Genomic DNA, 14,454 nt, shown 5'->3' on the forward strand with positions numbered 1-14,454 from the left:
CAACACTGTACGGTTATGTCCCAATTTGACAAATGCACACTTCTAAGTACCGTTTGAAGTACTCGGCCGACGAAGGGTACTTTACCGTGTAGAAATGGGCCAGGCCTACACCACAGAGCCTACTTCAACCGCTGGATTCGACTGTTGACTCATGACCTAAACGTGTAAAATGGACACTGAAATAATGACAGTTTTATTTTTATTATTTCATAGAAGAAGAGTCGGGGTGCGATCCAACGTTTATGTAAATTTGTCTGAACACATTCTGTACTGGACAGGAGACACGGCACGGAGGAGACTGATGGACAATGGTCTACAGTCCAACAGCCAATCAGGACGCAGAACACAATGGTCTACAGTCCAACAGCCAATCAGGACGCACGACACAATGGTCTACAGTCCAACAGCCAATCAGGACGCACGACACAATGGTCTACAGTCCAACAGCCAATCAGGACGCAGGACACAATGCACGATCATACGACGTAAAAAAAACATGTAAAATTGTGCTTTAAAAAAATTCACGAAACAGCGAGACCACGAAAGGTGAACCACAATATAGCGACGGAAACTGTATTGCTATTTTCTACGCTAGCACAACAAACACATCCTTAATTAGCCTTTAAAGAGCCGCACCAGAGCACACCTAGTATCACCAAACAGGAACTACAGCGACACCCAGTGGAGGGAGCGTTACCTTCAACAACCTCACTCCGGATTGGCTCTTTGGTTGCTATGCTCCAGATTAGCCGCTAAAACTGCTAGCTTCGATATCCGTGAGTTTGAAGGAGGTGGATACAGTTTACAGTTATATAAATAGCATTTTTTTTAATATAGAAGCATTTTACGGAGCTAAATTATTCCCTAGTTGTGGGAAAGACGGGATGACGTGGGCAGAGTTGTGTTTTAGTTTCAGTTTTTCCTCGAGTGATGCAAAAAAAAAACGTGTAAATGTCATCTACGGTCGTGTTTCTCGGACCACAAACTCCGAAAATTATACATATTCGAGGTTGGAATCGCGCCACCAACCTCGAGTTTAACCGGAGCAGATCAGAAGTAAACAAACCCACAAACGGCAAATCCGCAAATCCAAAAATTCGAGACAATAGTTCAAACATGTTATAACCAAGATCCAATTTCTCCTTTTCAACCGCAGGATTCTCCCTCGCCGTCGACGCCATCCCCAAGGCTAAAATCATAAATCAGGTGCGGTAAAAATTCACCAGTTTCTGAGCTTTGTGAAGCCAACTTACTTTTTTTTTCCAGGACTCGGCAGAATTTCAAGCAGGAAGCAAAATTGTGCCGGGGATTTTGGCAGCGAACGCTTCTGTCAATTTGCAGGTATTTCAGGTCTTTCTCAAAAAACCCACTGCGCTTCCAAGAGACGTCTCGAGCAGAAAGGAGAGAATCCAGAAGACGACAGGAACGCGGCACCACGGAGAAATGCAAGCGTTTGTGTCTTTAAAGATAAATATTAATAGGAATAAACCGGCACGTACCAAAACGTGGACGGAATTTTAGATAATTTAAACGTGAAGCAACAGGTTTTTAAAGGTTTTATATGACACAAAACGGACTCTTTTGAGCTTTAAACCGTGTTATAATGTTGTTACTGTGCCAAAAACAGAGCTGGAGTTGTGTTTTGTTTCATTATTAACCCTTTATTATTAGTCCGTTACATCTCCAAAACCTCAAAACGCTCCGTTCCACCTTGTGATGTCATCAAGTGGTAGTGTTTTTCACGTTCACAGCTCCTTTTACCTTTAGTTCAGTAGAAGATTTGCAATAATTACAGAGCAGAAATGATCCAAATGATTCTAGAAATGAAGGCGTGTGGAGTTTAAAAATGCAACGAAGCACTTCCTGTATCGCCACGTGATGACATCACAAGGTGGAACAGAGTGTTTTTCAGTTTGAGAGAAGAACGCAGCACATATGAGCAGGGTTTGTGCATTAAACGTGTGTGAATGAAACAAAAAAACACAACTCTAGGTCTGTTTTTGAGGAGGAAACAACATTAGAACATAGAAAATAGTATAAAACGAGCACTTTAAACCTGTTATATTTATCATGTTACTGCACATAATTAGGTTTTTTCGTTGTAGGAAATTTCTTTCTCTGCATTTGACCCATTCTTCAGTGTCTCAGGAGCAGTGGGACTTGGTTTAGCCTCCGTCAGGACGACTTTAGCTGGAGGATTTGACCTTTTTGTGCATGTTTTGGTGTATTTCATGGGCAAAACTGGAGGAAACCCGCCCAGACACAGACAGAACATGCAAACTCTGCACAGAAAGACCTGGGAGTAGAACCTGGGACCTTCTTGTTGTGAGGCGAGATGCTACGTTCTCCATAAATCATCTCTCCAGTTTCCTCCGGTGGGACCCTGAGGTGTTCCCCAGGCCAGACCCGAGACACACAGTCCCTCGAGCGCGTCCTGGGTCGTCCCCCGGGGCCTCCTCCCGGTGGGACGTGCCCGGAACGTCTCCCCGGGGAGGACGTCCAGGAGGCAACCGGAACAGACGCTCGACTCACCGCAGCTGCTCCTCCTGTCCACGTGGAGGAGCAGCATCTCTACTCCGAGCTCCTCGTTTAAACGCTTGTATCCGCCATTTTGTTCTTTCGGTCGTCAGTCAGTCCTCAAAGTTCCATAAACCAGCTCCGGAGAATTTGAGGAAATAAGTTTGGACAATTAATAAATACTTCTACTTTAATTTACATAGTGTTTTTTTGTAGCCACAGCCGCCCTGGATTAGCCTGACGTAAACATGGCTGCCAATCCGCACCATCAGCCTCTTCATCCACCAATCACAGAGCACCGCACATTGTTCAAAACCAACGTGCGTTAAAAAAAAAAGTCTTGCCCAAGGACACGACAACAACCGGTTGGAGCTTGGATCAAACCGGTGATCTTTCGGTTGGAGGGCGAAATGCTCTGAGCCACCGCCGCCCCAAGAGACGACAGGACGGAGACGAGATCGAACTGGAAGAGCGCTCAGTAGAGGGCGCTGTTTTACATTTGATTTTACTATAGACGTTTAAAAAAAATGCTTGGACGTGAAACAACTGTGAAATGGATAATAGTTAGCACGTAGCTTGTTAGCACGTAGCTTGTTAGCACGTAGCTTGTTAGCACGTAGCTGATTAGCACATAGCTCGTTAGCGCGTTGCTAGTATATTTAAATTCCGTTTCTGAAACTTTATGAACTGCAAAATTGTTAAAACATTTAGCAAAATATTGTATTTTAAATGTGCTTTTCGGATGTAAAACAACTGTTATATGGATAATAGTTTGTATGTAGCTTGTTAGCACATAGTTGGTTAGCACGTAGCTCGTTAGCACGTGGCAGGTTTATTTAAAATCTGTTTCTGAAATTTTATAAACGGTAAATTTATTAAAACATTTTGCTGAATCTTGTGTTTTGCATGAGTTTTTGGATGTAAAACAACCATGATACGTGTAATAGTTAGCATATAGCTCATTAGCACATAGCTCCTATTTAGCTCGTAATATTTACATTTTTGGAAAAGTGTATGGGAAAAACAAATGGAAACCTGAGTGGATCACGACACACACGACACACACATCACACACGTCACACATGACACACGTCACACATGACACACACGACACACACGACACACACAACACACGACACACACGACACACACACAACACACACGACACATGACACACATGACACACACGACACACACGTCACACACGTCACACACAACACATGACACACACAACATACATGACACACACGACACATACGACACACATGACACACGACACACACGTCAAACACGACACACATGACACACACGTCACACATGACACACATGACACACACGTCACACACACATGACACACATCACACATGACACACACACGTCACACGTCACACACGTCACACATGCCACACACACACATCACACACGACACACACGTCACACATGTCACACACACACAACATACACGACACACATGTCACACACGTCACACACACACGTCACACATGACACACACGTCACACACGTCTCACACACACACTGGAGTTGTTCTGGCTGAAGTGTTTTGCTCAAAGACACAGCGGCGTCGCCTCTGGGATCAGACTGAGCCTCTGTGTGTTTCATTTTTCATCTGAGTCAAAATCTACAATAAAAACACAAACAGCACCAGGGGAAAGTTTGGACTCGTCTCATTCAATGTTTTTTTTTTTTTATTTTTACGACGTTCGACACTTTTTATACTAACAGAAACATTAAATATACGAAGAAAGAAATATGGAAGTACGGAGTAAAGAAAAACATGAAATAACTCCACTAAAAGAGAGAGATGGAAAGATGGAGAGAAAACAGAAAGAAGGAAAATACAAGAAAGAGATGGAGGAGAAGGATGGAGGGGGAGAGGAAGAGAGATAGAGAGAGATGGAGGCAGATAAGAGAGAGATGTCGGGAAAAGAGAGAGAAAGGGGGAAAAACAAGAGAGAAATGGTGAGAATGAGGGAGAGAGAAAACAAGAGCGAGACTGTGACTGTGTGTGGTAGTTTACCCTGTAGTCCGTGGTTAATTTTTAAGCGGGTTAAAGCTGGAGTTAGATGACAGATTTATAAACACTGAGACGACGTAAAGCTGCACCGTGGAACATTTCAGGTGTCCACTTTGCCTGGAATGTTGCCCACCAAACTTTGGCTCCGTGGCTAGTGTCTCCACGGAAACAACAGGTCAAATTACAAGTCATATCTGTGGAGAGGCGACCCCCGCTCACAGTTTGGATGCTTCATAAGACGAGACTAAAATAAAACCATGTAATCAAATAAAAAGAAGAAAGACAAGTTTAATGTGATACTGTGGAACATTCCAGGTGAAAAAATAACATCTTCATGGAGACAAGCAGACAAACACTCCGTTCCACCTTGTGATGTCATCGTGTGGTGATACAGGAAGTGCTCCACTGTGTTTTTAAACTCCACACACCTTCATTTCTTGAATCATTTGGATCATTTCAGCTTCTGGAATTACAACGAATCTTCACTGAACTAAAGGTAAAAGGAGCTGTTCATTTGAAAACTACCACTTCATGACATCACAAGGTGGAACAGAGCGTTTTGAGCTTGTCCTAAAGTGGTGAAGTTGTAGTTAACAGCTCCTTTTACCTTTAGTTCAGTAGAAATGGGCAATTCCAAAGTGAAATGATCCAAATGATTCAAGAAATGAAGGTGTGTGGAGTTTAAAAACACAGTGGAGCACTTCCTGTATCACCACACGATGACATCACAAGGTGGAACGCTCTTTTTTTTTCAGTTTGAGAGAAAAGCTCAGCCTAAATACGCAGGTTTATTTGTGTTTAAACATGTGTAAACGCCAATTGGTCCGATCTCTGCTGAACTAAAGGTAAAAAAAAAAGAGCTGTTTAACTTTGAAAACTACCACTTGATGACGTCACAAGGTGCAACGGCGCGTTTTGACCTTTGCAGACGTAGACCAACCAATAAAAAAAAGCGTTAACAATGACACAAAACACAACTCCGCGTCTGTTTTTGCCACATTCACTCCAGTAGAACGCGACTCAAACCTCTGTTGGAGTCAGTTTTTTTGCGTCATGTCGCTCGTTTAAGTTTCATTTTTTGCGCTTTTTTTTCCTGAAACTCACCCCACGGCTGCGAATAAAAGTTGAGCGGAGTGACGCGGTGTGCCCGACGCGCGTGGATACCCCTTTAAACGCCTCCCCACGCTGCCATCACATGCTCCGGCGCAGAACTCTTGATGAGGATGTACTTTTGACGCTGTGCAAACATCCCCCCTGTGCCAGATCTCACTTTAGTATTTGCGGGTTTTTACGCACAGGACGAGCGCGTGGACGAATAAACGACGTACCTGGCTGTTTATTCTGTTTAAAGCAAAGCGTGGGGTGTTTTTTGTTGTTGTTGTTGTTGGTTTTTTTGGAGCTATCCACAGTCCACGGCGCAGGGTTTAAACTGAAAACTGCGTGCGCTGCTCCGGCCAAACTGACGGATATAGCGCTGCGTGTGTGTGTGTGTGTTTTTGCGCGAACGAACCAGCGAACGAGCGAACGAACGAACGAACGAGCGAACGAGCGAGCCACCGTATACCCAGCGAGCACACGAGCAGAGGAGGAGGAGGAGGAGGACGTGGTGCGGTGGCTCTGGTGCTGGAGCTGGTGGTGTTTTCTCGCGGACGCAGCGGATCCGTGGATGATATTTTACCCAAAACATCGGGAGAATCGTTCGTTTGCGGAGTGTACGGGGAGTTGTTGGCTGCTTTTTTCTCCCCCCCTTCACCCCGTGTGGAGTACAGCACAGCGACACATCGAGGAGAACCGAGCGTATTTCCCTTTCCTCCTCTTCTTCTTCTTCTTTTTCTTGTTCTTACTTGCCGCTCGGACGCAGATCTTTTTTTTTTTTTGGCGTTTTGGAAAATTACGCACGATCTGGCGACTCTTCCCCCCCTCCTTCCCCTCCTTCCCCGCGCCACGCACCTCTGAAAATCCTACGTAGATATCAGTGGCTGCTACGGGGGGAAGCTACGATACGGTAAGTCATGGCTTCGACTTGTTTTTCTGCCCTGGATGTTTGGTGTTTGCGCGCACGCAGGACGCAGATAAATGGCTGTGATGTTGAATACCGAGGGAGTGGTTCGGATACTCGCGATCGGACTGGCAGTTTTGCAGTGAATGTGTGCGTATGTGCGTGTTACCCCCTCCTCCTCCACCACCACCGCCTCCTCCTCCTCCTCCTCTTCCTCCTCTTCCTCCCTCCTGTTCCCAGTATCAACACGCTACCAACGCCGTACCAAGTGCAGTGCCACATAACGCGGATAATAGCGCCCTGTCCTCGCCCTGTCCTCGCTCTGTCCTCGCCCTGTCCTCGCCTGAGACTCCAGCAAGGTCAGAGAGGAGCTGTGAGAGCGCGGGGGTCTCGCGGACACCGGGTCACCTGCACGCGGGGGGCGCAAACTTTACGGGATGGGTGGGATCGAGGTTTTTACGCGCAAAAATCCACTGGACGTTTCGGTTTTTGTTGGAAGATTTAAGCTGGAGTTGGCTGGAGTTGCACGTGCCAAGCTGTGGATCAATCAGCTAATCGGTTAATCTTTACTTTTACGGTGTAAATGTCAAACTCAGACTCGCAGTGGCCCCTGAATTTGTCCCAGTTGTTGTTAATTTTGGCTCAAACTTCATATTTATTGACACATTGGCTGCACCTGAGTGTGATGTTTAACCTTTTTATATGAACTTTAGACACACAAAACACAAAACTGGAATTCAAGCCTGATTTTTACATTAAATTTACATTAAATTTGGAGTAAAATAAAATAAAAGACACATTAGTAGTGTTCATTTCTTATATAAATAAATAAAATACATTATGTCTCTCTCTGTAGCTTTTCAAGTTCCTTTTTAAAGTTTTTTTTTTTTTTTTTTTTTTACAAGCCAATAAAATTAATAAAATAAAAATAATAATACAAAAAGATAAAAAAAATAAAATAAAATAAATAATAATAATAATAAGTGGGTGGGATTGATGTTTTACGAGCAAAAATTGATGAACAGTCTGGTTGTTTTGGAAGAATTAGGCTGGAGTAAATCTCTTTTTCACAAGACAAAAAAAGTAAAAAATGCATAAATAATACTAAAAATTTCAGTCACTGTAAATTCGACTTTCAAACTACGAAAAGTCCAGACCTTGGAGTAGAAAAAGTGCACAGAAAAAACATTTATTCAAGCTCAATTTGCTGTATTCTGATTTAAAAAGGTTAAAAAAAACTCCCGCTCAGTCTCACTCTTCTGCTCCTCTTATACAAGTTAAAGGACCGCCCCCTTAAAAGTAATCGACCAATGTCAGTGTTTTGTGAGTTAAAACACACGGACGATGATTAGAAAACCGTTTAAACATCAGGGCATTAAATTAAACAACAGTTCGTCATTTAAACCTTTCGTGCTACGACTTTGTAAAGTAAAAACCCAATAAACTTCGCGTCTTTTGATCGCACGGTCGTGGTCGCTCCCCTCGCGTTATTTTCTGATTTACTCTGCACATTTGTCTCAGCGTACTAGCAAAGCATTCTGGGATTTGTAGTATTATCTGTGCGCGCTTTATCCACCCGCGAATATGATGTCACGGGCCAAATATAATTACACCGCGTGCCAGATTTCCTCCCCTGGGCCTGAGGTTGACATATGTGTTTTATAGACGTAATCGCGCGATCGGGAATTACGCACGGCGACGCACACTAATTCGCGCGCGTAAAAAATGTCAAATGGAGTCGTTGCGTCAAAGTTTAGTCGTTATTTCTTGTTTAACGGGATTAAAACAAGTGTGGAAATGTAAAAAAAACAGGGACGTCTCTTGGGTAAATTGACTTTTTCCTCAAATGCCAGAGCGGTTAACGCGTGATGAATGACGCTCTAATGACATCATAAGGACATGGATCTTGGCGTGTGGCAGGGGGAAAATTACAAAGAGACGGTGGAGACGGTGGAGGAGGTGGAGGAGGTGGAGGAGGTGGAGGAGGTGGACACGTGTTGCTGCTGATGTGAAACGGAGCTGTGATAAAAGCGTTATTTTAGACGCTTTGGCTGCGTTTGAACTGGAGCTGATGCGTTTTGTTTTTGCCGCAACGACGAGAACTTTGGGAAAACTTTAGGTTAAAATCTCACAAAATTGACACTTTGCTTTTATTTGAAACCAGAGCTGTGCAAATAATCGAGTTTTGATACAGATTGAGCTTGAATTTGCTTCAGATTTAGTGATTTTGATTAAGATTTGTGCTGGATTTTGTTGATTTGCCGTTTTTATTTGTGTGTTTTTGTTGCTCAAGCTGCAAACGGGCTAAAAATGAACCGTTGGGCTTATCAGCAGGTGTCAAACGATAATAAAAAAACACTTTCACTTCGCCGTACAGCTGGAAAATATAGTGGAGTAGAAAGTACAAATTTATGTGGAGAACTCTGGAAAACTTTGGCTGAAATCTCCTGAAACGACGATTTTTTTTTAAACCAAAGCTGCGCAATTAATCAAATTTTAATCAAGATTGAAACTGAATTAGCTCAAATCCAGAATGACTTAGATTCGTGTTTTTACCGGACAGATCTGGAGTCGATTCTCTGTCAGTGGAGTCGTGTGTTTGGAGCAGAGTTCAGACTTTGGAGCAAAAAAAAAGTAGTTTTTTATTATCTTGATTATGTTCAGGAAATTAAAATTGTACGTCGTTTATATTAGTTTTTAATTAGACGAAACAAAAAAAAAAAGTGACACATCAGAAAATGAAAATGACTCAACTTAAAGCCATAGCGTGAAACTTTTTGGCCAAAAAAATGTCTAAAAAAAGAAGAAAAAAAAAGCCGTGTTTATTCCACTATTGCGGCTCGCATCTCCACAAACCTGACTCATATTTGACCTGCTTGTTTCCATGGAAATCGTTTTGCTTTGGCTCTAGTTGTTCACACTTTGACGTGACACATTGAATAATTAAAATGACTTAACTTAAAGCCACAGCGTGAAACTTTTTAGCCAAAAAACTGTCTAAAACAAAGGCGTGTTTATTGCAGTATTGCGGCTCGCATCTCCACAAACCTGACTCGTATTTGACCTGCTTGTTTCCATGGAAATCGTTTTGCTTTGGCTGTAGTTGTTCACACTTTGACGTGACACATCAGATAATTAAAATCACTTAACTTAAAGCCACAGCGTGAAACTTTTTAGCCAAAAAAATGTCTAAAAATGAAGAAAAAAAAAAAGCCGTGTTTATCGCACTATTCTGGCTCGCATCTCCACAAACCTGACTCATATTTGACCTGCTCATTTCCATGGAAATCGTTTTGCTTTGGCTCTAGTTTTTCACAGTATGACATGAAACGTCTCTGTGTGTATTTGTGTGGGGAATGTTCCGAAGTGTAGTTTTAACTGTCTTTTTAAATTTCTGTGGAATCGTGCCAGAAAGTTCCACACTACGGCTTTAGTTCACGTCACATGACACGTATCAAATCTTCACGGTAAAATGTATAAAATGGCCGCGAAATCTGAAGAATATTTCACAAAAAAACTCAAAAACGATCTTCTTAAACGCGCTGTTCCTCATTTCTTCTGTTTAAAAATGAAAAAAAAGAGTTTTCCCGTCGCTCCTCACTGACCTTATTCATTCAGAACATCCTGGTTACTCACAGTGATGAGTTTATAAGCTCTGTTCTCTCAGAAGCCCCGAGCGCAGTTTCGCCGCGACGCTAACGCCAACAACAACGACGGTCCCTATCACTTCCTGATGATCTGACAATAAAATTCTTTCTAATTAGACGCAGACGGCGAGCGGCGGCGGCGAACTTATTTTGACCTCAAGAGACGCTCGTAAAAAAATATGTGAACTGAGACGAGACGCGTTTAGCTTAAAAACGCGGGAAAATCGGGTAAATAAGACGTTTAAAGGTTCGATATTACGCAAAACTGACTCTTGTGACGTTTAACTCGTGTTTTAATGTCGTTACTGTGTCAAAAAACAGACCTGGAGTTGTGTTTTGTTTCACTCGCACATGTTTGAGTCACACTTTATTATTAATTTAGCTCAAAACGCTCTGTTCCACCTTGTGATGTCATCGAGTGGTGATACAGGAAGTGCTCCACTGTGTTTTTAAACTCCACACACCTTCATTTATAGAATAATTTGGATCATTTCAGCTTCTGGAGTTGTGACACTCTACTGAACTAAAGGTAAAAGGAGCTGTTAACTTGAAAACTACCACTTCATGACAAGCTCAAAATGCTGTGTTCCACCTTGTGATGTCATCATGTGGTAAAATAGGAAGTGCTTAAATGACCTATATTAAGCAAAATGGACTCATGAGCTTTAAGTCGTGTTCTAATGTTGTTACTTTGTCAAAAACAGACCTGGAGTTGTGTTTTGTTTCATTCACACATGTTTGAGTCACACTTTATTATTAGTCTGTCACATCTCCAAAGCTCAAAACGCTCTGTTCCACCTTGTGATGTCATCAAGTGGTAGTTTTCAAGTTCACAGCTCCTTTTACCTTTAGTTCAATTGAGAAAAGTGGCAATTCCAGAAGCTGAAATGATCCAAATGATTCTAGAAATGAAGGTGTGTGGAGTTTAAAAACACAGTGGAGCACTTCCTGTATCACCACATGATGACATCACAAGGTGGAACAGAGCGTTTTCAACCTAAATATGCAGATTTGTGAGTTAAACATGTGTAAATGAAACAAAAAAGCACAACTCCAGGTCTGTTTGTGACGAGGAAACGACATTAGAACAGAGAACAGTGTGATACGTGCTCTTTAAACGTCTTTAAACGCCTTTAAACGTCTTTAAACGTCTAAACCGTGTGATATGACCTCTTTAATATCGCCCGTCGTGCAGATATCTGAGTCGTTCTTGATCTGAGCTGTGATTGGCCGCTCAGACTCGCTCTCTGACACCTGACATTGGGCTGGTCACCGATCGGACTCTCAAGATGCAAATTTAATGTCTCCGCTCTCAAGGGCATCTGACTGTCCCCTCGTCCTCACACTGACGGCCCCGGAGAAGACCAGGAACACGGCTATGAACACGGCTATGAACACGGCTATGAACACGGCTATGAACACGGCTATGAACACGACTACGAACACGACTATGAACACGGCTATGAACACGGCTACGAACACGGCTATGAACACGGCTATGAACACGGCTACGAACACGACTACGAACACGACTATGAACACGGCTATGAACACGGCTACGAACACAACTATGAACACAACTATGAACACGGCTATGAACACGGCTATGAACACGGCTACGAACACGACTATGAACACGGCTATGAACACGACTATGAACACGGCTATGAACAGAACTATGAACACGGCTATGAACAGAACTACGAACACGGCTATGAACAGAACTATGAACACGGCTACGAACACGACTACGAACACGGCTACGAACACGACTATGAACACGGCTACGAACACGGCTATGAACACGACTATGAACACGGCTATGAACACGGCTATGAACACGGCTATGAACACGGCTATGAACACGACTACGAACACGACTATGAACACGGCTATGAACACGGCTACGAACACAACTATGAACACAACTATGAACACGGCTATGAACACGGCTATGAACACGGCTACGAACACGACTATGAACACGGCTATGAACACGACTATGAACACGGCTATGAACAGAACTATGAACACGGCTATGAACAGAACTACGAACACGGCTATGAACAGAACTATGAACACGGCTACGAACACGACTACGAACACGGCTACGAACACGACTATGAACACGGCTACGAACACGGCTATGAACACGACTATGAACACGGCTATGAACACGGCTATGAACACGGCTATGAACACGGCTATGAACAGAACTACGAACACGGCTATGAACAGAACTATGAACACGACTATGAACACGTTTCGTTTGTGCTGCTCTGAGCCTCCTCTCTCTTTGCTCTCGGTGCTAAGCCGCTGTCCCTTCAGAGCGGCTCTTAGTTTTTTAGTTTGTGACGTGTTTGTAGAAGATCAGACGATTAATTCTGTTGAAATGACATTTTTTTAATTATATTTTTTTTACTGTTTGTTGGAGTAAATCTCAGGCATAAAATCAAAAAGAAAAACGATCATTTTGTCGAGTAAATATCACAAGAAATTACATAGAATTCACTGAAAACTCCCAGAGCCTCAAACACTTTTAAATAAATCCACAAAACCACAGAAATAAAAAAGTTCCATATTGTTTATAAAGTGTTTAAAGCTGCAAACTGTCGATTTACTTCTTTTAAATTAATTTCTAAATCACTTTTTCTCGTTAATTAGAAAAAACATCTGGCTCTGACTTTTATTTGGTTTGAAATTAAGTAAAAGTATAAAAAATACTCTGCTTATGGATTTTATGTAAGTATCTGTACTTTATGTAAGTACATTTTACAGTTGATACTTTTTACTTTTACTTCAGTACATTTGAGCGCAGTATCTGTACTTTCTACTGCACTACATTTTGAACAGGACTGAAAAGTAAAAAGTACTTTAAATATCTTTTGAGGGCTTATTTTTACCGTGTTCGTGGAAACATCCTGAATAAAGTTTTCGAGTTTAAGCTTCGACTTTGAGCAAAACAAAAATAAAAACACAAAATTTAAATAAATACACAAAAATTCATAAGAAAAAAAGTAAAATGTATTAATGTTGTTTCTGTTGAACAAAGTTTGTGCCATTTTGAATCAATATCTCCACATTTACACTTAAATGAACAACACTTTACTCTGAAAGTACATTTTTAAACATGTACTTTAATACTTAAGTAGAGTTTTCATGTGATACTTTTACTTTTACTTGAGTAACTTTTGACCTCTGTATCTGTACTTTTACTTCAGTGTAGAGTACTTCATCCACCTCTGGACATAATAAGAAAAAAAACCCAACTATTTTAGTGTTTTCAATTCTTTTAAAGCTGCACTGTGTAACTTTTCTATTGGGGGTGGGGGTTATGCCACTTGCTTGTCACCATGGATACGTTATATTTTTGGCTGGATTTTTTTTAAACCAGTACCTAAATACTTTTAAGTAGATTTTTTCATGTGATACTTTTACTTTTATGGAGTAACTTTTTACCTCTGTGTCTGTACTTTTACTTATGTAACAGAGTACTTTTCGAGCACTGGTTTGAAATGTTCCAGTGTGGCTCTTTTGCTGTTTTCCTCTGATCTGATTTGTGCAAAAACAATCGAGATTTTATTTATTTTATTTATTTTTACCATAAATTCTCCGCCTTAAACTGAGACCGGCTCACGTCCCAAACCTCCCGTCGTAAAAGAACGTCGCCCGAACGGAGTAAAAGTAGAAGTGCGGGATGTTTAACTACTGGAAATTACAAAGCGAAAATATCTCCATGGAAACGAGCAGGTGGTGGACCCTCCCCCTCCTCAAAAAACCCCCCAGAGCAGCTTTAAATCGGTGAGTTAAAATGACGTCAAAGTCCAACAGGCACTGGGTTAATAAGTACTCTAGTCTGATACTCATGTAAAAGTACAGATACCAGGGAATAAAAATACTAATGTAAAAGTATCGCATGAAAAAAACACTCAAGTAAAGGTATTTAAGTACATTTTACTCTTAAAGTACCTGTTTAAAAATGTATTTCATGCAAATTTTGAGTAGTAGAAAGTACAAATACTGCTCTCAAATGTAGTGAAGTAAAAGTAAAAAGTATCCACTGTCAAATGTACTTAAGTAAAGTACAAATACCTAAATGTTTTGGTTAAATGCAGTACTTTTCAAACCCTGTTTGCAGTAAAAGTACTAAAGGTCCAGAATCCTGCCCCAGTGACAGAAATACAGAAAGTAAAACTGAGCTTTTAATCTGGGTAAAGAGATTCAGACACTCACTTTGGTTTAGTCCTGGTTTAGTC

The 14,454-nt window shown here is 41.7% G+C and overlaps 2 protein-coding genes across 2 annotated transcripts in view; both read left to right on the forward strand.

Moving 5' to 3' along the window:
• Positions 1-5,768: 5,768 nt before the first annotated feature.
• The window catches only part of LOC117393049 (bromo adjacent homology domain-containing 1 protein), a 69,568-nt gene continuing 60,882 nt past the window's right edge, over positions 5,769-14,454 (forward strand). Inside the window, exon 1 of the mRNA XM_033991225.2 lies at positions 5,769-6,557. The gene's annotated coding sequence lies outside the window, so the exon portion shown is untranslated. The remainder of the gene's footprint in view (positions 6,558-14,454) is intronic.
• Positions 8,451-12,481, forward strand: LOC117392577 (histidine-rich glycoprotein-like). Its single transcript, XM_033990670.1, has 2 exons — positions 8,451-8,547; positions 11,562-12,481. The coding sequence occupies exons 1-2, from the start codon at positions 8,451-8,453 to the stop codon at positions 12,479-12,481; spliced, it is 1,017 nt and encodes a 338-aa protein (XP_033846561.1).

The sequence above is a fragment of the Periophthalmus magnuspinnatus genome, chromosome 24 (genome assembly GCF_009829125.3).
Source record: "Periophthalmus magnuspinnatus isolate fPerMag1 chromosome 24, fPerMag1.2.pri, whole genome shotgun sequence".
Taxonomy (NCBI): Eukaryota; Metazoa; Chordata; class Actinopteri; order Gobiiformes; family Gobiidae; genus Periophthalmus; species Periophthalmus magnuspinnatus.